This window comes from Leptinotarsa decemlineata, unplaced genomic scaffold (assembly GCF_025532065.1).
Source record: "Leptinotarsa decemlineata unplaced genomic scaffold, Ldec_3_MD MMD2_P_RNA_scaffold_1, whole genome shotgun sequence".
Taxonomy (NCBI): Eukaryota; Metazoa; Arthropoda; class Insecta; order Coleoptera; family Chrysomelidae; genus Leptinotarsa; species Leptinotarsa decemlineata.
The window spans coordinates 2547857-2574780 of record NW_027412523.1 but is presented as its reverse complement, the minus strand read 5'-3'; the positions used below and the strand labels follow the sequence as shown (position 1 = coordinate 2574780).

At 36.2% G+C, this 26924-nt stretch overlaps 1 protein-coding gene across 2 annotated transcripts in view; it reads left to right on the top strand.

The window, feature by feature from the left end:
* Positions 1-26924, top strand: part of LOC111515911 (uncharacterized) — a 60907-nt gene that overhangs the window by 5111 nt on the left and 28872 nt on the right. The window contains exons 1-2 of one of the 2 annotated variants that reach the window (XM_074176694.1): positions 1249-2304; positions 5020-5553. In XM_074176694.1, coding sequence (XP_074032795.1) covers positions 1321-2304; positions 5020-5553 — 1518 coding nt within the window. In that variant the 5' untranslated portion in view covers positions 1249-1320. Of the gene's footprint in view, positions 1-1248; positions 2305-5019; positions 5554-26924 lie in introns of those variants that run through there. The other variant, XM_074176732.1, reaches the window with a different exon arrangement.

The window sequence follows — 26924 nt, the reverse complement described above, 5'->3', positions numbered from 1 at the left end:
AATATGTCCTTAACCAACAATAATAATAACTAATAACTAGAGTCATACATATGACTGTAACCTAACAATGTTGAGAAATATAATAGAAAAGGAAATAAAATTCAAAGTTAACTAACTTAGATAAGACTATACTAACAATTTAAAACATACTGATACATGATGATGAATGTTAAGGTTTAAGACTACTGATGTTCTGCATCATTGAGTCTTTTCCTACAAAATTGTGTTTGTTTTAATATAGTTGTTTAGTTTACATTTAAATATATAAATACTTTCGCTTTGTTTTATGTCTCTTGGCAGCTTATTAAAATGGTTTAAACCTTTATAAAACAATATTTTCATTGAGCTGGTTAATCTGCATCTTGGCAAGTGAAAAAGATAACTATGTCTTGTCTCGTAGTTGTGAGTACTATCACGATAAGTAATGAATTCATCAAAATAAGATGGTAACATATTATTAATAGTCTTAAAAATAAATATTGCTGATCTATAGAACCTTTCTTGTATTTTGTAGTTTTTGTAAAGTCGAAATTTTGTTTTGATCACACCCATATAGTAATGTACTACAATATTCGAAATGAGGCTGAATGATTGTGTTATATATAGTGGACCTTGGAAGAAACTGATAAATGATAAGAGATTCGAGTAAAAAAGTAAAGTTTCTTTGATATTTTTTTAGTTATGTATTTGAAGTGTGCATTATAAGATAAACTTCGAAGCTTGATACCAAACAGTTGTTGGACTACAGTAGGGATGGTCTACGATATCTAACAGGCCTTCTTACAGGTCACTGTCATTTTAATCATCATATGTCGAGACTCGGACTGTCGGAAGACAGTGTGTGTCGCCTCTGTTTGGAAAATGATGAAACTGCAGAGCATATAGTTTGTGACTGCCCCGCTGAGGACCGAATCGGGTTTTTAGAGTTCGGCAGAGCCGTACTCTGACCTGAAACAGCACTCACCATACAAACTAATCGGCTTTACAACTCTTGCGGGTTGCGGTGGAGGGTCTAATAGACCCACTCACGTCGGACCTAACCTAACCTAACCCTCTAGTGAAATTATTGTTCTGTTTTCGTTAGGCCACTGTATATTTTGTTGCATTGGCTTAGGAGTATTTATGAATCAATAAAATGATTCATAGAGACCTGTAGTGTAATAAACACCATATTTTTGTGTATTATTTATCAAGAATTTACTTAATCGAAAGATAAGATAAAAGAGCGATGAATAACTGATAAAAAAGATACAGTTCTAATGCGATCTCTACTGTGTACACTACAACATACTGTTAAATGATGGTAGATCCGTTACAAAAATGAGTTTTTTCGCTGGTTCGGGTTTCGTGTATTCCGGCAACGTGAATTTAAAACACGAGGAAGACAAGATACAAGTGAAATTATTCCAAAGTTCTATCCGGACCTTACCCAGGGATTTGGAAGGTGGCAATCAAAATAAGTTCGGCGTTCTGGCCAGGACAAAGAGAACCAAAAACAGAAAAATCAATCTAGACTTTCAGTCGGTTTGGTATGACGGAGTTGTTGAAGAAGCCGGTGAAGACAATTCGAGTCAGTCAGCTGGATACGGTTTGAGGAAGGCATCTAGCTTGGATAGTTTACTAGAATCTAGTAGTCCAAGGAGTAGAGGCAGGCAGGTTACGAAAGATATGATTTCTGGTCCCAGGAGTCCCAGAAAAATTATAGACTGGAACAACATAGTGAGTGGGATTCAGGCGGTAACGGAATTGAATTCTTCCGAAGAAACGGTAAACGAGACAGATTCCGACAAAGAGGCTTCCGGTGATAATACTCAAGCTTCTGAGGACATTGAAACTACTCCCATTCGCAATGTTGGCGAACACCAAGACAATAGTTCAGTTACAGCTGATGTAGTTAATGTTAGTGATATCTGCGAAGACTTTGACAGTAACACCAAAGAAGATATTATTCTGAGAAGGAAACAGCCAAATAATATTACTGAAAAAAGCACTGGAACCGACTCTACCGACAAAAATGAATCAAGAACGAGGGTTGAAGATGACTGCACGGATCATATCCAGTCAAACATCCATTCAGAGGAGTTTTATGAGGCTAAAACACTCGACAGATATAAGAGAAGAAATATACTCAAAACACAGTTGTCGCTTTCGCCTGAAACTGAAAAGAGTGTTATGAAAAGTTCCATTGAAATTTCGGCTGAGAGTGATTCAGATGATTCGAGTGCTGAATCATTAATTGGCGCCGAAAAGACCAGCGGAAATGTTGAGCTAATACCAGTCAACAAGGAAGGCGAACTAACCGACGTGAGTAGTAGTCTCCTTGATCATAAATGTTTATTTGAAGGATTCAATCACCAAAGAGATTCATATTTGTGATAACGCATGCGATGTTAATGTACGATCATTAACCTTTAACGAATTCATACACTATGTTCATAGGGTCACTCCGTTTTGTTTTTTTTTGAATATCTCTTCCTGATTTCACATGTTTCACCGAGTCCTGGAGAAAAAAAAAGTGTCGTTGCCCAAATTTATTTGTTAATACTGAAAATGAACAATTTTACTTCAGTATGCTAGGAAATTAAATGAACAATTTTACTGTGATATGCATTTGGTTGAAAAAAAAACTGTAAGGGCTCTAGTTCCCTCCTCTTGAAGCTACATTCTGCGGAAGACTTTTCCATTCTTGTACCAGTATGTCGCATAGCTCTCTAAAATTTTTGGCAGCCGACTTACGTCTCTGTAAACCTTTCTTAAGCTCATCCCAAACATGTTCACTAGGATTCAAATCCGGACTGTGAGCAGGTCATAAAAATCACGTGAGGTAAACCTCTTCAAGATACTGAGTGACGATCCGGACAGTATGAGGCCGTGCATGCATTCACAATTTTTGTGTCCAATTCTGGATAAAAAAAAATTATAGTGTGATCACCTACCACCAGGAGGACGCTATCGGAGTCGAACGATCTATTTTTGATCCCACTTCAGCCCCAAAGGAAAAACTGAGAGGAGTCAAATCCGGTGAACGGGCAGGCCATTCCAACAGACCGCGCCTACCAATCCACATGCCTGGGTATGTCTGACCCAACCAATGCCTTACAAGCCGGAAAAATGGTGGGGGGTGCACCGTCTTGTTGGAAAATCACTAGATTTTCGAATTCATCTGGATTGTTGGCTACAACTCCTTGAATTTATGGGTTAATGAGGTTTTGAAGATTTTCCAAATACAAACCATCACTCTGGCTTTCCTCTAGATATAATGGGACCAACAATATGATTTTCCAATGGCCGAATACCTAACCGGACTTTGGAAGTACTATATTTCACTTCAAAAGGCCTACTTTTTGGAAAGATTCGTACTGACTCTTTTGTAACCATATTTGGGAAGCCTCCTCAATCATGTCAACATCTAGTTTTGCTTCATTTGGCCTCTCACATTTGGGAATTTTAAGAAATTTCTTGAAATGAAGCACCCAAGCAACAGATCTGATGAGTAGAATCCCACTTCTGTCATGTAATTATGTCTCTGAGTTTCCGTATTGTCTTTGGTGGAGTAACATAAACTTTCGATTCGATTTAGCCACGAATGAAAAATTGAGAGGAGTCAAATCTGGTGAACGGGCTAGTCATTCCAACAGACCGCGCCTACTAATCCACATGACTGGGTATGTCTGACCCAACCAATGACTTACAAGCCTAAAAAAGTTGTGGGTAGTGCCCCGTCTTGTTGGAAAATTACTAGATTTTTGAATCCATCTTCATTGTTGGCCACAACTCCTTAAATTCGTGGGTGAATGAGGTTTTGAAGAATTCCCAAATACAAACCATCACTCCAATTTTCCTCTAGATATAATAGGACCAAAACTATGATTTTCCAATGGACGAACACCTAACCGAACTTTTGAAGTACCATATTTTGCTTCAACAGACCTACTTCTTAGAAAGATTCGTACTGGCTCTTTTGTAACCAGATTTGAGAAGTCTCCTCAATCATGTCAACATTCAGTTTTCCTTCGTTTGGCCTCTCACATTTGGGAATTCTAGCAGTAGATTTGATGAGTCGGATACATTTTGGAAACCTGTTTATTTCCAGCACTATTGAAAAGGATACATACAGGAAAGGCATTACTGCTGCAATTTTTACGTACTGCAGTTGCAGTGGATTCCAAACTCACATATTTTGGATCCATCAAAAGTTTTTTTTTGGAAATTAAATATTGAGAAGCGATGCCCTTTTTGGAATCCTCAATCCACTTGCTCAGATACATTATACATTTCTTTGTAAACTTTTCGAAGGGCTTCAACAATTATTTTCAGAACTTTCTATCATTCTTTTCTTCCGCTCTATTTCTTTTGCTAAATTCAAGCTTCTTCTCTGAAAATTTTCCGTTTTTTCTTGTTCATCCTATTCTTCAATTTTTTGTTGTTCTTTTAACATCTGGAGTTCTAAGTTCTACTTGGACATATTGGACTTCTTACCAGTAACTGACTCCTTGTTCGAATTCACCTTTTGTTGACTGAAGTCTCAGGAATAGGAATAGGAATAGCATCCATTTCTGATCGGGAATATCTTTTCGGAGGGTTGCCTTTATTGTATCTATTGCTTCTCTGCATACCACTTTCATTGGCAGCATTCTTTCGCACTTTTTTGGATTCCATAGCGTGTTAGAATGAAGACTCGAAGGACCAATGTAACATTTTATATGGAACTGCTCAAACTTTGCAGAAAATGCTTTTTTTAATCAGAACTGACAAGACTTTCCCTCTTGACAAATTCATTTTTCAACAACTGTTTTTATTTACACAACATTATTTCAAATCTATATCGTATCCATGATACAGGGTATAAAGGACTATCAAAACAAATAATAAAACTGACAAAAGAAATTTCTTCTACAGACATTAATGTTCCCAATATATGACGTTCAACTTTTAACTGTAGAAGGAATTTCGAATGAATTGCCCAATTATTTTTGAAAGTGTATGACCTCATTAATCTATGAACATTTTTATAAACAGATCATGGCAAAAGAAATGATGAAAATTTACCAAAATCAAGATAACAGTAGAAACAATTTGGATATAAGTAATGTTGACGCTACTCAAAACGAATATATTTCTAATGACCTGAATGACAGTACGTATAAACCAACTTATGAAATCATCACTGCTGAAGATGAATCGAAGGAACCGCAAAGAATTTCTGTGGATTTGGATCATCCAAAAGAATCTGGTGATGAAGTCGACTCGGGGATCCGTTCCATTTTCGCAAAGGACATCAATTGGGAAATGGAATCTGATTCTCCTTTCGCGGTTAGAACACTCGACAGGTATCCGAAGAAAATTATGCCACAACCACAGTTTTCCATTCCGACACCTGACCTCCAAACTATTGACTTCAATCTGGAAAGGAGAGGCAAAGGAAAATTTAGGCGGAAACCTATCAGAAAACAGGACATTTCATCGCCAATTAATTTCAGACATATTGGCCATGTTGGGGTAGAGTTGAAACCTACAAATTTATCCCACATGAGGTTTTTATCCAGGTCAACAGTGAGTAGTATTCTTATTTATCTAGTATGGATATTTAATTAGTACATGTGCTATGAAATGTGTTTACTGGATATAATTTTACCGTCTTACAAATTTCTAGCTAACCCACTAGCGTTAGAATGAATGAAGTAATGAGTGATTTTTTTGCTGGTATCTTTTTGGCAACACTGTTTTTGACAAATCACGCGTGAATCGTGTCTTGTGTCATTGTCAAACTAGTTCAGTTTTGGTCTATAATTAAACCATGAATCGACTTACGAATGAACAACGCTTGCAACGCTTCATGCTCGGTGAGGAAAGTGCATCGTGCACTTCTTCCAATTTATGGGCAGTTTCATCGGCCTACTGAGGGAGCTATTCGGAAGCTTGTGACTAAATTTCTAACCCAGTTTACATTATTGGACATTGAACCACCAACACTCATACGTAGAGTGAGGACGGAAGAAAATATTGCGGCTGTATCCGCCAGTGTTCGTGATGCCCGTGAAATGTCGATTCGCCGCTGGTGCAAGAATTGAAGCCACACGACGTCACCCAACATCTAACATTTGGTAAATGGGCGCTGGCAAAGTTTTATCGAAAAATTGTGTTCAGCGACGAGGCTCATTTCTGGTTGAATGGATACGTTAACAAGTAAAATTGCCGCATCTGTAGTGAAGACCAGCCACAAGCATTGCAAGAGCTACCGATGCATCCCGAAAAAGTCACTATTTTGTGTGGATTATGGGTCAGTGGTATCATCGGCCGTACTTCTTCAAAGACGACAATGGCCGGAACGTTACTGTGAATGGCGATCGCTACCGTTTGATGATTGACGACTTTTTTATGCCCAAAATGGAAGAATTGGACATGCCTGACATGTAGTTTCAACAAGACGGTGCCACATGCCACACGAAACAATGGCTCAATTAAGAGCCGCCTTCGGTGAACAGTTTATCTCACGTTTGGGGCCCGTCAATTGGCCGCCTAGATCGTGTGATTTAACGCCTTTGGATTATTTCTTGTGGGGTCATGTTAAGGTTCATGTCTACAGGGATTAACCAGCGATGACTGACGCTCTGGAAGCCAATATTGAAGCATTTATATGTGAAATACCGGTCGATATGTTAGAGAGAGTGTGCCAAAATTGGACCTTGAGCATGGGCCATCTAAAGCGGAGCCGCGGACAATATTTGCATGAAATCATCTTTAAACATTAAATTATATTGAACCTTCTATCGATTCCAAAAAAGACTACATCAATGTTTTCTAATTTTTTATGTTGTTTTGAAAATCAAATCCTATACCTCTTGAAAAATCACTCGTTAGAAGTAACAACACATAAAATATAAGGTAATATTACAGAATTTGACGGAAAAACTCACATGGTAGATTTCTCTTGTAAAATGATAAAGAAAGAGGTAGGACATATGTCTTATTGTTCAATAAGTGAATAGAACTGGCCGATACTTGATGAAAATCCATATTAAAACTCATTAATGCAGTTTATCGTATGATTTTCACTATAAAGGGTTTTACAAAAACCGCGACACGTGTTTCGCTATACAATAGCTCCTTCAAGCGCTTGAAGCTATTCTATAGCGAAACACATGTCACGGTTTTTGTATGATTTTCACTGTAAAGAATTTTACAAAAGCCGCTATTGTATAGCGAAACAAGTGTTATGTTTTTTATATGATTTTCACTGTAAAGGGTTTTACAAAAACCGCGATACGTGTTTCGCTATACGATAGCTTCTTCAAGCGCTTGACTCATGTCACGGTTTTTGTATGATTTTCACTGTGAAGAATTTTACAAAATCCGCGACAGGTGTTTCGCTACACAATAGCTTCTTCAAGCGCTTGGTGAAGCTATTCTATAGTGAAACACGTGTCACGGTTTTTGTATGATTTTTACTGTAAAAGGTTTTACAAAAACCGTGACACCTATTTCGCTATACAATAACTTCTTCAAGCGCTTGACACGTGTCACGGTTTTTTTATCATTTTCACTATAAAGGGTTTTACAAAAACCGCGACACGTGTTTCGCTATACAATAGCTTCTTCAAACGCTTGACACGTGTCACGGTTTTTGTATGATTTTCACTCTAAACACGTGTTTCTCTATACAATAGCTTCTTTAAGCGCTTGAGGAAGCTATTGTATAGCGAAACAAGTGTTATGGTTTTTTATATGATTTTCACTGTAAAGGGTTTTACAAAAACCGCGATACGTGTTTTGCTATACGATAGCTTCTTCAAGCGCTTGAGGAAGCTATTGTATAGCGAAACACGTGTCACGGTTTTTGTATGATTTTCACTGTGAAGGGTTTTACAAAAACCGCGACACGTGTTTCGCTGTACAACGCTCTAACATTTCGATACCACTATTGTAGAACAATTCATCTTTTGAGGCCTATCAGGCCTCAGTTTCAGCAATAACCTTCTTCGAAGGAAATTTCATGCCGGTGAGTATTTTTTTGAGGTCTGCGACCAGCCAGAAGTCGCTGGGAGCCAAATCTGGCGAATATGGTGATGGATCCATGTTTCATCCATTGTCATATTTCGATGCAAAAATTTTGGTTTGTTATATTTAAACATGGCCATACACTGCTCAAAATCATCAAGACGTTCTTGTTTTTGGTCAACAGTTAGCTTGAGCAGCACCCACCTTGAACAGAGCTTTCTCAAAGTCAAATGCTCATTCAATATAAAGCCAACACGTTTTTTTTTATATCCATCTGTTAACTAGTATACTTATTCAATGAATTTTCGAGGAAATAGTTTTTTTTGTACCTTGGGAGCTGTCTGAGCTGGGAGCTGTCTGTCCATTTAGTCCAAGTCTCCAGAAAACACTGCAGCCTCTTGGGCTTATTGCGTTTATTCTCCCATCTTCTCGTTCCTCATCAGTCTCGTTCCCTGTACTAGTTTGTACAGGTTCCGTGTTGGATGTTCGTCATATTCTTCTGGGCGTAATTTTGTACGTCCATATATTGCCTGCCTCCTGTGATTCAGTGCCTCACATTCTCATAAGATGTGTAGAGCTGTTTCTATCTCTTCGTTGCATAATCTGCAGCTGAGGTCTCCGTTGTACAGCCCCATTTTATTCAGGTGTCCTCTAAGCGGAAAATGACCGGTTAGTAACCCTGTAATTATTCTGAGCCGATCCCTACTATATTGAAGTAGTTCTTCGGTTCTTTTCTCGGACGGTTCCCTAATGAAGGTTCTACTGTGTTTGTTGCGAGGTACTTTTGTCCAGTACTCTGTGTGCTTCTTATTGGTCCATGTCCTAATCTGGTTTCGTACCAATGATTTTGGTACCCCCAGAGCTGGTTCAGGACCTATTTATGAAGTTGCTGATCCGCGTCTAGCGCATTCATCAGCTTTATCATTACCTGTGATTCCTGAATGCCCTGGCACCCAGTACAAAGTTAATGTGTTCCTGTTTGCAAGTTCATTCAGTTCTTCATGGCATTACCAGACCAGTTTTGATGTCACCTTCGGGTTTGTCAGAGCCCCTAGTGCACTCTGGCTGTGTGTAAAAATATTGATCCGCTCATTTCTTTGAGGTCTCAATTCAATAAGCCTTGCACACTGCAAGATAGCATACACTTCCGCCTGAAAGACGGATATGTATAGTCCTAGCGGATAGCTGTAGTTTAGATTTCTATCCGCTCGGTATATTCTATCTCCCGTTCCGTGTTTGGTCTTCGATCCATCTGTATACCAGGTTTTTTTCCAAACATGTTTTCGGGATTACTAATGGGCTTCCACTCTTCACGGCTTATGATATTGGCCGTGAAGTTTGTGTTAAAGGTGTACTTCGGTGTCCTGTGGTCCGTGCACATATTCAATATGTGCTCCTCCACTTATTCCGAAATTGCTGTTCGGTCCGATCTTTTGTAGTTCGGTGAGTTTTCCAGTCTGAATTGGCCCATCCTGGCCTCCCCTATTATCACAAAGTGTGAAGGAGGTAGATTCAGGAGTGTCTCCAACGCAGCTGTTGGGGTAGTTCTCATTGCTCCCGTCATTCCCAAACATGCAAGTCTTTGCACCTTGCCCAGTTTGTTGATGGCGGTCGCCTGCTTCATCTTTGGCCACCAGACCAGAGATGCGTATGTTATCATGGGTTTAACCGCCATCGTGTATAGCCAATATACCATGTCTGGTTTTAGCCCCCATGTTTTTACATAGGTGCGTCTAGCGAGCAGCAGTGCTACCCCCGCTTTCCTTTTTATGCTGTCGCAAGTGTTGGTTCCAGGTCAGTTTGGAGTCTAGAATTACCCCCAGATATTCAACCTCCCCCGACACTTGTATTTCTTCACCCCGAAGTTTTAGAGGTCCGAGACCTTCCGTTTTAGTCCTCTTGGTGAATGCTACTATTGTCGATTTGGATGGGCTTAGCCCTTCTTTTTCGGTCCATCTTGTTATAATGTTCAGGGCCTGCTGCATGCATCCCTTCACTACATTATTATATTTACCCTGGACTAAGATGAAGAAATAGTTTATAATATACGTATCAAAAGGGTTATTGCTTTTACTTCAAAGCACGTTGAGACTATCACTAATTACGACTCAATTCAATGATTGATTGTTCATGGTAAACGGAAGACATTATCGAATGCAATTAGTTCACGCGCCGTGTACGCTTTTCAAAGTATAGTCCGTCTTTGTCGGGTAATGTAGGCCATAAAAACAAATATAGTCTAATCAACAAGTTCAAAAAAATGAAAAGTAGAGATAAAGGTCCTAAAAATATTAGCGATAGCTCATTCGATTCGGAATCACCTCTAGAAAAATGTTTTCGAAGGATTTTGTTATCAACAAAATAAGATTTAAAAAAAATGGTATTTAGTTTCTCGTTAATAACTCAAAAAGTATTAATATTTAAGCAATTTTGAAAAAAGCTCGTTAAAGAGGAGGAAATTTACGATAAAAAAGTCCGGACTCCTAAAATTCTGTCTCCATTATTAATAATTTTAATTTGACGTTGAAAATAGGGTTCCACGCGGCTGTTACGGCATGCGCGCGCTGCCGCTAAAGTGAGTTTATCAAAAGAAATAATTTTTTTATAACATAAAATGTCATTTTAAAAATTTGAAAAAAATCTAGTATCTTCTTAACACTTGAATGAATCGAGTCCCATTTTTCAAAAATTTATTAAATTGTTGATTAACAAATTTTTTCCCAATCTCCGTTGGCATAAATAATGGGATAATTATATATATATATATATATATATATATATATATATATATATATATATATATATATATATATATATATATATATATATATATATATATATATATATATATATATACTTCATACGACCCTGCGATAAAATTTCATAAAAATTTATTAATTTGTTAATCATGATTTTTTATAACAATTGCAAAATGAAATATCTAAAAATTGTTGATACATTTTTTATTTTCAATTGATATTTAGCTATGTCTGTTTTCACATTAAACAATGGCAGTTATAAACATAGGATATGATTTTTTTTACGTAATTTGTTTATTAAATTGTTTTATACAAATAGAGAAATTCAATATTTTTGAAAATTTTTTTTGCTATTTTGTTGTCTAGAGATAATTATGATTTAAAAACATTTTTTTTTCTTAATTTTAATTTTCAATTGTTCAAAATCGCTTTTTTTATATTTCGAGTTTTTTCCTCTTTGAAGATGATCACTTGGTGATCGAAACACGTGTCGAGATGTTAAAAATAACGATTTGGTGTTCTGAAAAAACTCCAGTAATATTCATTACTACTCCAAAGGTTCCAAACAGTGCATCATAAGTATATTTCGATTGTTTAAATAATTAGTTAAGAAATAATTTTGCTTTTAAAAACTTCAATTTACACGTTTAAACAGTGTGTCAAAAAAATTTTTTTATTTATTGTTTAATTATTCATTAGTTTAACAATTTGTTATAAAGAAATATTGACCAACGTTATATTTTTTTTCTGAAGCAGAAAAAAATTATAAAAACAGCTATATATAAAAAAGTGCCATAAAAATCACTGTATCGTGTGATATTAGAAAGTATTATAATAAATTAAAAAAAAAATTATGGCACTTTTTTATATATAGCTGTTTTTATAATTTATTTCTGCTTCAGAAAAAAATAACGTTGGTCAATATTTCTTTATAACAAATTGTTGAACTAATAAACATTTAAATAATAAATGAAAAAAAATTTTTTGCTAAACTATTTAAAAGTGTAAATTATGATTTTTAAAAGCAAAATTATTTGTTAAGTAATTATTTAAACAATCGAAATATAAAAAATCGATTTTAAACAATTAAAAATTAAAATTAAGAAATTTTTTTTAATCATAATTATCTCTAGACAACAAAATAGGAAAAAAAAATTCGAAAATATTGAATTTCTCTTTTTGTTTAAAACAATTTAATGAACAAATTACGTAAAAAAATCATATCCTATGTTAATAACTGCCATTGTTTAATGTGAAAACAAACATAGCTAAATATCAATTGAAAATAAAAAATGTATCAACATTTTTTAGATATTTCATTTTGCAATAGTTATAAAAAATCATAATTAACAAATTAATAAATTTTTATGAACTTTCATCGCAGGATCGTATGAAGTATATATATCAAAAGAGCTCTACTAAGGCTCTCATAGGCCAATTATTTATACCTTTTATCCCATTATTTATGCCAACGGAGATTGGGAAAAAATTTGCTAGTTAACAATTGAATAAATTTTTGAAAAATGGGACTCGATTCATTCAAGTGTTAAGAAGATACCAGATTTTTTTCAAATTTTTAAAATGACATTTTATGTTATAAAAAAATTATTTCTTTTGATAAACTCTCTTTAGCAGCAGCGCGCGCATGACGTAACAGCCGCGCGGAACGTTATTTTCAACGTTAAATTGAAATTATAAATAATGCAGATAGAGTTTCGGGAGTCGGGACTTTTTTATCGGAAATTTCCTCCTCTTTTTAACGAGCTTTTTTCAAAATTGCTTAAATATTAATATTTAACGAGCTTTTTTCAAAATTGCTTAAATATTAATATTTTTTGAGTTATTAACGAAAAACTAAATACCATTTTTTTTAAATCTTATTTTGTTAATAAAAATCGCAATTTTGTACCTGCACCAAAATCTTTCAAAAACATTTTTCTAGAGGTGATTCCGAATCGAATGAGCTATCGCTCATATTTTTAGGACATTCATCTCTATTTTTCATGTTTTTGAACTTGTTGATTAGACTATATAGTCCGTCTTTGTCGGGTAATGTAGACCATAAAAACAAATATGAAAGATCTTTATTTCGTGCAATGCGTTTCGCAACCGCTCTATATCTATCGCGGCGGCACATGTGGGCATTTAATTCATTTCTCTCTAAGCCTGCACCAGTTAATTAACCAATTAAATTGGACGGCCGGTAAATTAAAGTTGCGCTACGCCCAATTGACTCTCCTAAGCGTCTCCCGTTTCATAAATGAAATGACTAAACCCTTCTAAATAGATTTACTCGTAACTTGTCTCATCCGATCTTATCAATGGACTAGTATACAAATAATGTTTATTCGAGCCGCGTGTATATACAAAAGCATAAAATGGATGTAATATCGTTTCGAGTTCAGTGCGTCTTTATCGTTCCCGCTTACTTATTTGTTCGAAATATAGAGAAAACGCGGCGATTATCGGAAAGGATGTGGCGAATTTTTTTATCTTGACCGAGTCGAACGGAGCAAAATGTGCGACGACGTCAGTGTGAATCGTTGGCTGCAAAACCTGAGGTACAATTTCGAGTATTACGAGCCGTACGACGACCGAATTTTCGGCTGCAATGACGTCCGTGTGATGGAGAGGCCGGAAGCGCCGAACGTCGAGGAAGTGACACCCCGTAATTGTTCAGAATTGTCGTCGTCGCAACTCCAAGTGAAGTTCGCGGAATCGAACAGAGTGAGTACCGTTTTCGCGGAACCTTTGAAGGAGCTGGGTGTTGCGCCAACTGTTTTGATCCGGTTCGAATTCGACGTGCCCGACGACGTCATGGTGTGGAGGAACCAGCTCAGGTATCAGAGTTGCTACGAGGAGCAGAGCTTGATGGAGAACCAGGTAGGGCTTAAGAGTTTGCGCGTCCACTCCTCGTTATTCCATTGTTAGCAAATATAGATAGCTCGTTGTTGGAGTTTTGGCGAAAAAAATGCACAATCTAATGTCGTTAACGATGTATCAACAGCTTTAATAGGCGTTTTATGATGAATCCACTTGTGCTGCGATAAGAGGATAATCGCGCATGCAATATTAAAAGCGATAAATGAAGAGTAAGAAATATAGTCAGACAACCATATTGGGAATTTTAACCGTAGTACAGTAAAATTAAATAAAAAAAACGAGCGCGTCTCGGGACGTGCGACGGAAGTGATAGCTCAAACTCATCTGAGTTGAACTATTCAATATTGACATTGTTTAGATTGAGAGAAGACCGAACAGTTCGATCTGAGGAGTAGGCAGGTTGAGACCTCAGAGAAAACTCGTGACGAAATTTGGGGAGTAGGCAGTTTGAGGCTCAGGCGTCAACATATCAATTTCGTGAAAATGGCTCCAAAATTGGAGCCGACCCGTCGAACACAAAACGCGGATCATCCCGAGCTCAACGACAACAAATATATAAAGGAAAAGATACGTCGGACACGTGGCAAACCGCGGACACGTGTTTCTGGCTATTGGCCTCGTCATCGCGGTGTAGCCAAGTGCAGAGATGGGCAACACTTGGTTGCCAAACACGACACGAACGAACGGAGTCACCAACAGGTGCCTACTGCACATTTATGATTTCAATTAGGAGACCTAGAGTTTCTCGGTTATTTTAACATCACCACGGAGGCAGCTACAGCTACCTGCGTGACTTCCGGGTCCAGGATATAAATATAAAAGAGAAGGTGTTATCGAGTGTCTATGATTCAATTCAAAACGGAAAAAATTAGTCGGAACAGCACTCGAGAAGAATTATTGGCAAACCACAGACACGTGTTTCTAGCTATTGGCCTCATCAGCGCGGTGTAGCCAAGTGCAGAGATGAGTAATACTTGGTTGCCAAAAACGGGAAAAACAGCACAAACGAACGGAGTCACCAACAGGAGCCTACTGCACATTTATGATTTCAATTAGGAGACCTAGAATTTCTAGGATATCCTAACATCACCACGGAGGCAGCTACAGCTACCTGCGTGACTTCGGATTCCGGGGTATAAATATAAAAGAGACGTTGTTATCGATTGTCTATGATTCAATTCAAAAAGGAATAAATTACTTAGTCGAAACAGCACTCAAGAAGAATTATTGGCAAACCGCAGACACGTGTTTCTGGCTATTGACCTCATCAGCGCGGTGTAGCCAAGTGCAGAGATGAGCAACACTTGGTTGCCAAAAACGGGAAAAAAACAGCACAAACGAACGGAGTCACCAACAGGAGCCTACCGCACATTTGTGATTTCAATTAGGAGACCTAGAATTTCTAGGATATCCTAACAACACCACGGAGGCAGCTACAGCTACCTGCGTGACTTCGGATTCCGGGGTATAAATATAAAAGAGACGTTGTTATCGATTGTCTATGATTCAATTCAAAAAGGAATAAATTACTTAGTCGAAACAGCACTCAAGAAGAATTATTGGCAAACCGCAGACACGTGTTTCTGGCTATTGACCTCATCAGCGCGGTGTAGCCAAGTGCAGAGATGAGCAACACTTGGTTGCCAAAAACGGGAAAAAACAGCACAAACGAACGGAGTCACCAACAGGAGCCTACCGCACATTTGTGATTTCAATTAGGAGACCTAGAATTTCTAGGATATCCTAACAACACCACGGAGGCAGCTACAGCTACCTGCGTGACTTCGGATTCCGGGGTATAAATATAAAAGAGACGTTGTTATCGATTGTCTATGATTCAATTCAAAAAGGAATAAATTACTTAGTCGAAACAGCACTCAAGAAGAATTATTGGCAAACCGCAGACACGTGTTTCTGGCTATTGACCTCATCAGCGCGGTGTAGCCAAGTGCAGAGATGAGCAACACTTGGTTGCCAAAAACGGGAAAAAACAGCATAAACGAACGGAGTCACCAACAGGAGCCTACCGCACATTTGTGATTTCAATTAGGAGACCTAGAATTTCTAGGATATCCTAACAACACCACGGAGGCAGCTACAGCTACCTGCGTGACTTCGGAGTCCAGGGTATAAATATAAAAGAGAAGGTGTTATCGATTGTCTATGATTCAATTCAAAAAGGAAAAAATTACTTAGTCGAAACAGCACTCAAGAAGAATTATTGGCAAACCCCAGGCACGTGTTTCTGGCTATTGGCCTCATCAGCGCGGTGTAGCCAAGTGCAGAGATGGGCAACACTTGGTTACCAAAAACCGAAAAAAACAGCACAAACGAACGGAGTCACCAATAGCAGCCTACCGCACATTTGTGATTTCAATTAGGATACCTAGAATTTCTAGAATATCCTAACATCAACACGGATGCAGCTACAGCTACCTGCGTGACTTCGGAGTCCAGGGTATAAATATAAAAGAGAAGGTGTTATCGATTGTCTATGATTCAATTCAAAAAGGAAAAAATTACTTAGTCGAAACAGCACTCGAGAAGAATTATTGACAAACCCCAGACACTTATTTCTGGCTATTGGCCTCATCAGCGCGGTGTAGCCCATCCATCTCTGCACTTGCTCCGATTGATTTTCCACAGGTACTTTCATTCAGAAAATTGTTTAAGTAACCTGATTTTGTTGAACAATATCTGTCATTTGAAAGTTTTGGGGTGTGGACCATCGGTGGTAGTCCGTTCCTGACTTTGTAGCAAAACAACCGTCTCCTGCATGAAAGCTCGTCAAAGCAATTCATTTGTTTAGTCGATCGACAAAATTTGGTTGATTTTGAAGATTCACTTGAAAAGTTATCAAAGAAAAACAGTTCTCATTTCGTAACTTTGTGGGCCTGTAACTTGGTTGTATAAAAAGATGCCCTTTTCGGGCACTCTTTCGTGCAAATCTCAAAAAAATAATGATAAATTATCCTCATAATAGAGCGAATAACTATTTTCAATTGTCCCTAAGGTTTTAAAGAAAAAATCTCAATGATCAGTGAAATCTTACTAATGAAATCGGAGATTTTTATATTTACTGAAATGAAATTCATCAGGGAAAGAGGTTCTTAAATTTATTCTACGACTGAGGTTGCAGTTACAACTTTGACTAATTTTGCTGTACTATAAGCGTTTTATGATGAATCCATTCAACAAGTACAATGACTATTGTATTATATTGTACTTAAGTTACCAGTTTTGCAATTTGAATGTTGTGCTAATCGTAAACTCAGTGCATTTAACATAATCAAACAAATGAAACATAGGTGCTAGAAACTATATCGGTACTTTCTTCGGAAATATAATAGATAATGTTATCTCCCTGAGGTGATTCACAATCTCCAGTTAGGGTTGGGAAAAAAGTCTCTCTATAATCCGTATCCAATTTATTTAATCGCGTTAGATATATATTACTGGTGTTTGTGAAATGGTGAGCTTACTTGATTTCCATTCGACGCTTCCCAAATGAGGACCAGCAGTGAAATATTTTTATTTTCTGGATAACATCACCTCTTCGTCAGCGCTAAATTTCTTTCCAACAAGCATTCTCTTGAGGTCTGAGAACAGGAAAAAGTCGCTGGGGAACAGATCTGGAGGATACGGTGGATACGGAAGCAATTAGAAGCCCCATTCATGCAATTTTGCCAACGTTTTCATTGATTTGTGACACGGTACAATGTCTTGATGAAACAGTACTTCCTTTTTCTTCAAATGCGGCTGTTTTTTCGCGAATGTGCCTTTCAAATGCTCCAATAACGCTATGTAATAGTCGCTGTTTATAGTTTTTTTCATTTTCAAGATAGTCGATGAATATTATACAATGCACATCCTACACTATTTCTACACTAGAATCCACAATGCCAGAAATTACTTTTCGACAACGTATAGTCAGGCAAATTTTGAAACAGCTCAGTATCAACAAGGCGTCTGATCCTGATGAATTGCCCGTCATCGTACTTGAAAAGTACGCAAATGAACTCGTACTTTTCAACCTGTCTTACAAGAAAGTGGGTTTTCCTTCCTTTTGAACTATTGCAGTTATGACAAATATGCTTCAAGTCTTTTTTGTTCATTATGAATTTATTAACAATTTGAGCCTTTTACTAAAGTTGTGAGCATCGGAAATTTAAAGAAGGTTAATGAGTAAACTCATTAAAATTAAATTAACAGAATGACTGATTGTTTCATTTAATTTTTTCAAACTCCATACAAATATGACAATAAGTGAATGTTAATGATCCTACAACTACTAAAAGTGCAAGTAATAAAATCATTATAATTTATTGTTACATGACACGAAGTTTATGTTGAAAAGACTTGAAAAATTTTTCTTTTTTTAATAAATAACGATCAATAATTAAATAAATAATAGGACTACAACTTTAGTAAAAGGCTTAAATTGTTAATAAATTCATAATGAACAAAAAAGACTTGAAGCATATTTATCATAACTGCAATAGTTTGAAAGTTATTATAATTATAAAAGCGAAGGAGCCAATGAAAAAGACAAGTATCAAGGTATCACAATATTAAAAGTTTCATAAAAAATAGAATAAATTAAAAAAAAACATAGTTACTTTCATTAAAAAAATTGTTTATAACAATTTTTTTAAATAAACAACTAAAAAAAGAATTAAAAAAAGTTTTTTCAAAACCTTGAAGAACAACAGAATTTATGATTTAAAAAAAAAACGGTTCCTTAATTTTAATATTTAGTTGCAAATAACGATTGTTAATTAACAAACGCATTTTTTAGCAACAAAGAAATTTTTTTAAGAAACCATTTTTTTTCTAAAAATCATGCTCTTTTTCCATTAACATAATGCAAAAAAAAAATTTCGAATTGCTTGTAAACAATGTATATGTTTATAATAAATTCATCAACAATAGCTGTAAAAAAAAATATTATTAATTAGTTTTTAGCCATGAGACATTGAAACAATAAAAAATTAGAAAAAAAATTTTGTATTGTATTTTTTATAAAATTATAATTTTCAATTGTCAATAAAAAAATAGAAAATAACAATTTTTTTATTTTGGCAACGGTAATCTATTTTTTTGCCTATTAAGGATAACTTCACCAGGGTTTTAGTTCAATAATTATAGGGATTTTTATATTAACTTTCAATTCAGAAAAAGTTATTAATTAACAAATTTATAATTAACGTTGAAATTGGGATAAAAATTTTTTGACTGCGGATTATTGTTTATTGATGTATCCCAACATTACATGAATTTTTTTATTCCTTAATATTTACATTTAATATGTTAAAATATTTTTTTTTGTTTTTATGTCAGAGTGACGAAAGGCGCGCGGAAGCCAGACTACCCGCTTTTGGCTCTATTTTCAGAGCTCTGTAAAAATTATAAATAATCGAGATACAGTTTCGGGAGTCGGGACTTTTACGCAAATTCATTGATCTTTTCAAAACTTTTTTCAAATTTCCAAAATTTTGAAAATTTCCCAAAATATTCAGAAAAAACTAAAGCCATTTTTTTTCACTTAATTGTTTATAACTTTTGTAATTTTCATCGGCGCGTTTTCGGACCTTCCTTTAAACTTTCTAGGCAAAAATACGAATCGAATGACACCTTGGTCGTAATTTTTGGACAGGGCTGAAAAATGTTACAAAAAAAAGTACACGTGAACTAGACTATTTAACCATCATGGCTTGCTGTCCGATGACTACCTTTTAGGCTTCGTAAAGCGTATTTATGCCTTGCCAGGTAATCAGTTGTATTTGTACCTGCATTTGTACCTGTACTCGTACCTGCACTTGAACCTGGAACATTAACAATCTTGCTGCCTGTTGTCCTGTTCGTCATTCTCGAATTCCTTAAAATGAGGTCCATATTTGATTGAGGTTCACCGCTTCTTCTATTCTGTTAAAATTCTCCGTGTGTTTGTGGATCTCTATTGCCTCCCGTACCAGTCGGCTATGGTATCCCTGGTTGGGGGCAATGTGTTTTCAAACAAAATTCTGTGGTCTCCTTCATCAAGTGCGTGTTCTGCCACAGCTGACTTGTCCGTTTGGCCTAGTCTGCAGTTCCTTTTATGCTCTTTTAGTCTGGTTCCCACGGATCGTTTGGTGGTTCCGATATATACCTTTCCACAAGTGCACGGTATGCGATAGACCCCTGCTGCTGATAATGGGTCTCTTTTGTCTTTAGCCGACCTGAGGCTTTGTTGTATCTTCCTCGTGGGTTTGAAGACTGTTCCGATGTCGTGTTTGCCCAATAGTTTTCCAATTCTGTCTGTGACCCTAGGGATAAACGGTAGATATGCGCGTGCAACCATCTGATCCTTTTTCGCTTTCTGAACCGTGGTGCCCTTTGGTTTCATGGCTTTTCTGGTCCCGGAGGCAGTGTATCCATTCGATCTCAAGGTCACTTCAAGGTATTTCAGTTCCCTCTCCAGATGTTTGGAGCTATATACACCTCAGCAACTTTTGATGCTTTATAAAGCTCAGATCAGACCTTCTTTGGAATATTGCTCTCATGTATGGAGCTCCGCCTCCAAGCAGACCCTGAAGCTGCTGGATTCAATCCGGAGCCGCCCGCCCGATTGGAAACGCGAACATCACTTGCAACCTTGATAGTCCGGAACATCGAAGAAAGGTTGGGGAGGTGTCTCTCTTCTATAGATACTTTCAAGGGAGGTGTTCAAGTGATTTGGCACATTTGATTCCACCAAGAGCGATACATATTAGAAATAAGCGACGGACTGTGGCTGCTCATCGTTTTGAGGTTCAACTCTGTACCCCCCGAACTTCACTGTTCAAGAACTCTTTCATTTGGAAAACTGCGTTCATGTAGAATGAACTTCCTGAGAATGAGTTTTCTGCAGGGCTAGTGTTTTTCCTGATTTCCCTCGTTTAAACTTAGGAAACCACTTCTCAATGGTTGATTTTCCTGGTGCAAAGTCGGGAAATGATAAAAAAGAACACAAAGCATCCACTTGGCTTTGTGTTGTGTTCTTCTTCATGAAAGCGAATCATGTTTATGTTCTACTTTCTGTGTTTTATAAAGTTATTAAGATGGTGGTTAGCCACATTATATCGCCACGTTGTCGTTATCTTTCAACTCATTTATTTTACATGTTGTAATATTAATAAACTTGCGCTACCATTTTCCGGAAATGAGACCGCAAGTAAATCATCCTTCACTCTGATTCAAATAGGTGGAACAAGATTGGAACGCACAGTGACGCCATTAAAATAATTACTATGTAATCATTTTTCAAAGTTATTCAGAAAACACAAAAATTGCAATTCGGAAAGGCGTTACAAGTTGTATGATTGAAGGAGCATTTCAAGGTTAATTTAGAATACTAGGTCTGTTCAAAAAATAAGGTGAACTTTAATTTTGCTCACTTCGAAATAGTCCTCCTCAGATATAACACACTTGTGCCAGAGTTTTTTTTTCAATCCTTGAATCAGTTATTCAAATTCAAATTATTTATTACCTCATATTTATATATATTTTGATTGATGCAACTAATTTTCCTTTATTTTGAGTATTTCAATATTAAATTCTACAAAAAGGATTTGAAGCTTTATATCTTCTATTAATTATCTGCGAGCGCAGGATATAACCATAGCACAGTATTTTGTATACAGTAATTTCATAAAGGCTGATTTGTGGTTTGAATTTTCCTACGCGCAGACCCACGCGTCGATGTCTTAGGTCTGCGCAAACGACGAGTTTAAGACAGACATGCAATCAAAGCGTTTAAACACTGCTCAACATAACAAATATTCATATAAACTGCTCAAAAAAATACAGTCGATGAAAACCATGTTGGGCACCTAAGAAAATTGTACAAATGATAATTTTGCATTTGTGTAATATTCAAGTAACCCAGATCATTTCGACAATGATGAACTATGTTTCAAGTAGATTTTAAAAATTCATGGGATCGGATGTGACAAAATATACTTTAATTTCAACAAGAAAAAAGACAAGATGAAGAACGAGTTTTGTTATTCATGAACCATGGTACTGTGCAAGAGCTCTCTAGGAGGAATAACGAGTCCCTGTGTGTATACAACCGTGATAGCATGGTCTGCACTGATGAGGAACACTTCAAAACGGTTCGCAGTTGGTTCCTTGTTCGAATCAGGCGAAGTCCCACTATTTGTCCTAGAGAGCTCTTGCAAAGTTGTTTCTTCAAAGTGAGAATCTTTGCAATTATGTCTGAGGCGACTTGGATTCCGAAAGGTTAACAGTCGTAAGGTATTTTTGATAGTCAAATTTACATTATATAAGAAGTTGCTGACTAATAGGACATGTTTCATTTAGAATAACTGTTTTTAATCTACGCAGCAACTTTTCGGGGTTGATTAGACATCTAGACTTGTATAGATTCAAATATCAACATTTGTCAATATATGTCGAGTTATTAGCTAAAGAAGTAGTTGTTTTCTGTCGGAAAACATATATAATGGTATAGTCAAAATGCATTTGGACTTGTCAGTGATTTTATTATCAATTTTTACTTGGATAAAAGCTGGAAGCAGCAAAACAACCTATTATCTTACAGTGTAAATAATTCATAACTTCCGACTCCGAAAACTCTCACATACATTTATAGTTAGTACATACATACAAAAAAATTATTTTTGTATGATTGAACACTACATACTTAATTACTTTTTTACTTCTTCAAGTCCTGAATAGTAACTACATAATTCAGAAAGAATAGGCTCTACAGATTCCTTAATCTTAAGTGATGAATTCGATTAGGAATATTTTTAATAATTGGTCCTTAATATAATCGAATCGGCAAACTCGTCCGCCATCTTGAATTCTCCAATCAATAAATGAATATGCTATATTTGGCCCCAAAAATCACTACAAATAAATTTCGCATGGATTCGTACCATGGTTCATGAATAACAAAACACGTTCTTTATCTTGTCTTTTTTCTTGTTGAAATGAAAATATATTTTGTCACATTCGAATATGAACATCTGCCGATTCCATGAATTTTTAAAATCTACTTGAAACTTAGTTCATCATTGCCCAAATGATCTGGGTTACTTCAATATTACACAAATGCAAAATTATCATTTGTACAATTTTCTCAGGTGCCCAACATGGTTTTCATAGACTGTTTTTTTTTGAGCAGTTTATATGAATAGTTGTTATGTTGAGCAGTGTATACACGCTTTGGTTGAGATTGTAGTAGGGAGAAATGTCATTAGTGTCAAATACGTCATCATTATAAAAAATGAAACTCCTGGACACCGACATCAAAGGGACCGACGCTGAGTGAAACTACTGTATACAGAAATACTGTGACCATAGGATATAACCACAACAAAAAACAATTTCAAATGGCAATATACAGGAAACCTACACAAACAAGCTCCACCATACTCGCAAGTTCAAACCATCCACCATCACACAAAATGGCTGCCTATAACGCATTCATGTATAGAATGTTAAGGATACCACTCAGCAATGAAGCCCGAAACAAAGAACGGAAAATCATATACCAAATAGCGAACGAAAACGGATACACCCAAAAGACAATAGATAAACTAGAAAACAGAATCCAACAAAAAATACAGAACAAGGATCAAGCCACCCCAATAGACAAAACAACACAACGATGGACAGCATTTACGTACGTAGTACACCAAACCAAAAAACTAACAAACATCTTCAAACCACTGAACATCAACATTACATACAAGCCGAACACGAAGATAACACAAAAAAATAAACAACTATGAAAAAGAAGAAGTATACAGTATACAATGCTCGGACTGCAACAAATTCTATATCGGCCAAACCAAGAAAAAACTGATCCAAAGGTACAATGATCACAAAAAGGCATACATAAATCCAACAGTATATAAATCAAACCTTGCAACACACGCCATACAAAACAAACATAATTTCCCCCCACCAGAGAACATAAAACTCATAAAACAAGTCAACAAGGGAAACCGCATGGACATTTGGGAAAACTTGAACATCCATAAATTTAACAGTCATGAATCACTTATCGAGGAACAAGTACAAATCAAAACACAACAAGACCTCACATTCAATATATTAAACAAAACCATACACATTCCTAGAGAAGATCTAACACAAAACAGAGTACTTGATGCAGAACAAATACAGGCAAATTTACCTAAAGTACCTGAAATACTTTTTAATAGAAGTGGCAACGCCGCGATGCTGAAAATATTTTAGATCGATAGAACAGGTAAGGAAATGTGAGAGGTGAAATTTTCAGAAAAATCATGCTTTGCGTTTTCCTGAAACGTCTAACCTACCATCGACCGTGAGTCACGCTGTATACCTAACTTTTTCTATAAATTTCGACCGAATTGAAACAAACTTTTTGTTTTAACTGTTCATAGACATAATAGATGACGATAGTTACTTTAATTTGACTGCAATTAATAGTTAGTTAACGGTTCTGATTTCTATCCGATTCAATTTTCAGTATACCATTTCGATAATCAGTCACCTTGTAAGTTTTACTATTTTCATTCCATAACGTGATTTTTAATTGCCAGCAGGTGCTCGTTGAAGAGTGAAATGACGAATAGCAATACGAGTCTCATAGAAAACCATGTTTCTTCTTTGCTTAGGAAAGTAAATTACGTGACATTATGTAGCACTCGATAGAAACTTTAAAGTATTCATGTAAATTTACGATACATGTAGAATTTAAATCAAGTTGTATTGCAAAAAGCAATTAATCATTGGAAATGATAAAACGCGGCGTGTTCAAACTCTTTGGGTTTCTATTTATTGAGTGAGTTTTTTAGAATATTTTTCTGGTTTGTCCGGATATGTAACACACATATTGAATTACACACAGTTCACACTATAGTCTGTCCAGAATAAGAGAGAATATATATATTGCTGCAGCAATATTTCGTATTTCTCCTTAACTAGTCAGTCAGATATATATATATTTAAGAGCCACCGGTAGACATATGTTTCAGCCTATTGGGCATCGTCAATACCGGGCAGGCGGTCCTCGATTGAAGACAAAATGAGAAAAACCAAGAAAGTACTTGATAAAAATAGCTGCGTAAACGCAAGCGAAACATAAGTGGAACCACCTATTGGTGTGACACCCAATTCAACTTGCCAAGTTTTTATGTCAGTGTTGGTGGTTTGACCAATCAACCGACAACTGCGGTAGCAGAAATTTGGGAAGCTAAACTGAAATTCCATCGGAAAACGAATCCACATGCATGTTTCTAGAGACGATATGAAATCAAGAAAGGTTAATGCAGTCAAGCTGCTGGAAAATTATTTCATGAATATCAAAAAATAAATAGATAAGTACTTTTTGCCTTAGTTGCCTTAGTGAATTTGTTGATGCTTCATTAGTTGAGGTTTGGGCAGGTATTTGTCCTCCCCTTTCACAGGTAATATTCTTTGTATTTGTGTTTCTCTAGGTTGATTGTTTTGTGGAGTATATTGAATGTTAGGTCTTGTTGTGTTTTGATTTGTATTTCTTCTTCAATAAGTGAATGATGGCGTTTGAATTTATGGATGTTTAGGTTTCCTAAGATGTTCATACGGTTTCCTTTATTGACTTGTTTTATGAGTTTGATGTTTTCTGGTAGGGGAAAGTTATGTTTGTTCTGTATGTCGTGTGAGGCGAGGTTTGATTCATATGTTAATGGGTTTATGTATGCTTTTTTGTGCTCGTCGTAACTTTGGATCAGATTTTTCTTGGTCTGGCCGATATAGAATTTTTTGCAGACCAAACATTGTATGCTGTATACTCCGTTTAGGTTATTGTTTTCTTCTATTTCATAGCTGTTTTTTTGTTCAATATTGGGTTCAGCTTGTAAATGATGTTGATGTTCAAGGGTTTGGTGACCTATGTATGTGAATGCGGTCCATCTTTGTGTTGTTTCATCTGTTGGAGTAGTTTGATCCTTGTTCTGTATTTTTTGTTTGATTCTATTTTCTAATGTATCTATTGTCTTTTAGATGTATCCGTTCTTGTTCGCTATTTGGTATATAATTTTCCTTTCCTTGTTCCGGACTCCATTGCAGAGTGGTGGAGTGTGTAGGTTTCCTGTATATTGCCATTTCAATTTTTTTCATTGTATTCAGTTTGAGTATAGCCATGAAGATAATAGCACACACACACACACACACACTTTTTTTCATTTAAATTTGAAGATTGGAAGCGTTTAATGAAAGACTCGAAATATTCTATATAAAAATACAGAATTTATACCGATTTGTATCAATTGATTCTCTCAAATGCGTGGTACACACACAATGTAACATCTGTTGTAGCCCAACAGATGCTACATTGTGTGTTTCTTTTTAAAATAATGGACTTGTTTCATGCTATGGAAGATTCAAGAGGAAGATTAAACTTCCTCTTGAAGTTGTATATTATTGAATAATGCATAAAATCATAGTTCAGGTGAATATTTTGTGATCTATCGACTTTGTGTACTAATTTTGGCGAAATTGCGAACACGTGTGAATTGTTGTATTCATGCCACGTGCCACTATATGGGTGTCTGCAATATGCTGTGTAATGTCCGTTGTAAGTTGTCCCACTGTGATTTGAAAGTGCATATAGATTATAACGACAAGGAGCCACATTGTCTGCTGTAAACTGCACATATCTAATCCATCTGAAGAAAAGTCAGTGGAAACATTCAATTTGCTCCGTAAATTTTACGATTTGGCAATGTTGTTTATTTCTATTGTTCCTATTGGTCAATCGAACAAGAAGCGGGAATAGGGCCGTGACGTCACAACCCTACCACATTCGATTTTTAATAATTATTTAGAATGATGAAACGAAGGGCACTTTTTTCAATTTAAAATTTCTATCAAGTGAAGTATAAACCAAAAATCATGAAACAAGCCCATAATGACATGAATGGATGAAACAATTTACATCTTATGTGAATCATCCTGTAGATGGTTCACAGTGACACCTCTGTTTAAACGAAATACAAAGTATGAATTTGAGAATAAATAAACACCAAAACTGCGGTAATCATTTTCAAATAAAAAGTCACGATTGGTATATTAAAATTAATAGATTGTGTTCATCCTTCCAAATATAACTTTCGACTATTTATTTATTTATCTGTGTTCGTCTGATAGCCATAACAAACTTGGCGTTCACATCGGACCATATGTGTAGGGATTTTGCTGAGAATTTAAATGCGGTACCTTGTTTGATCTTCGAATGAAGTCATTTCTTCAGCAATCGTCGCCTGC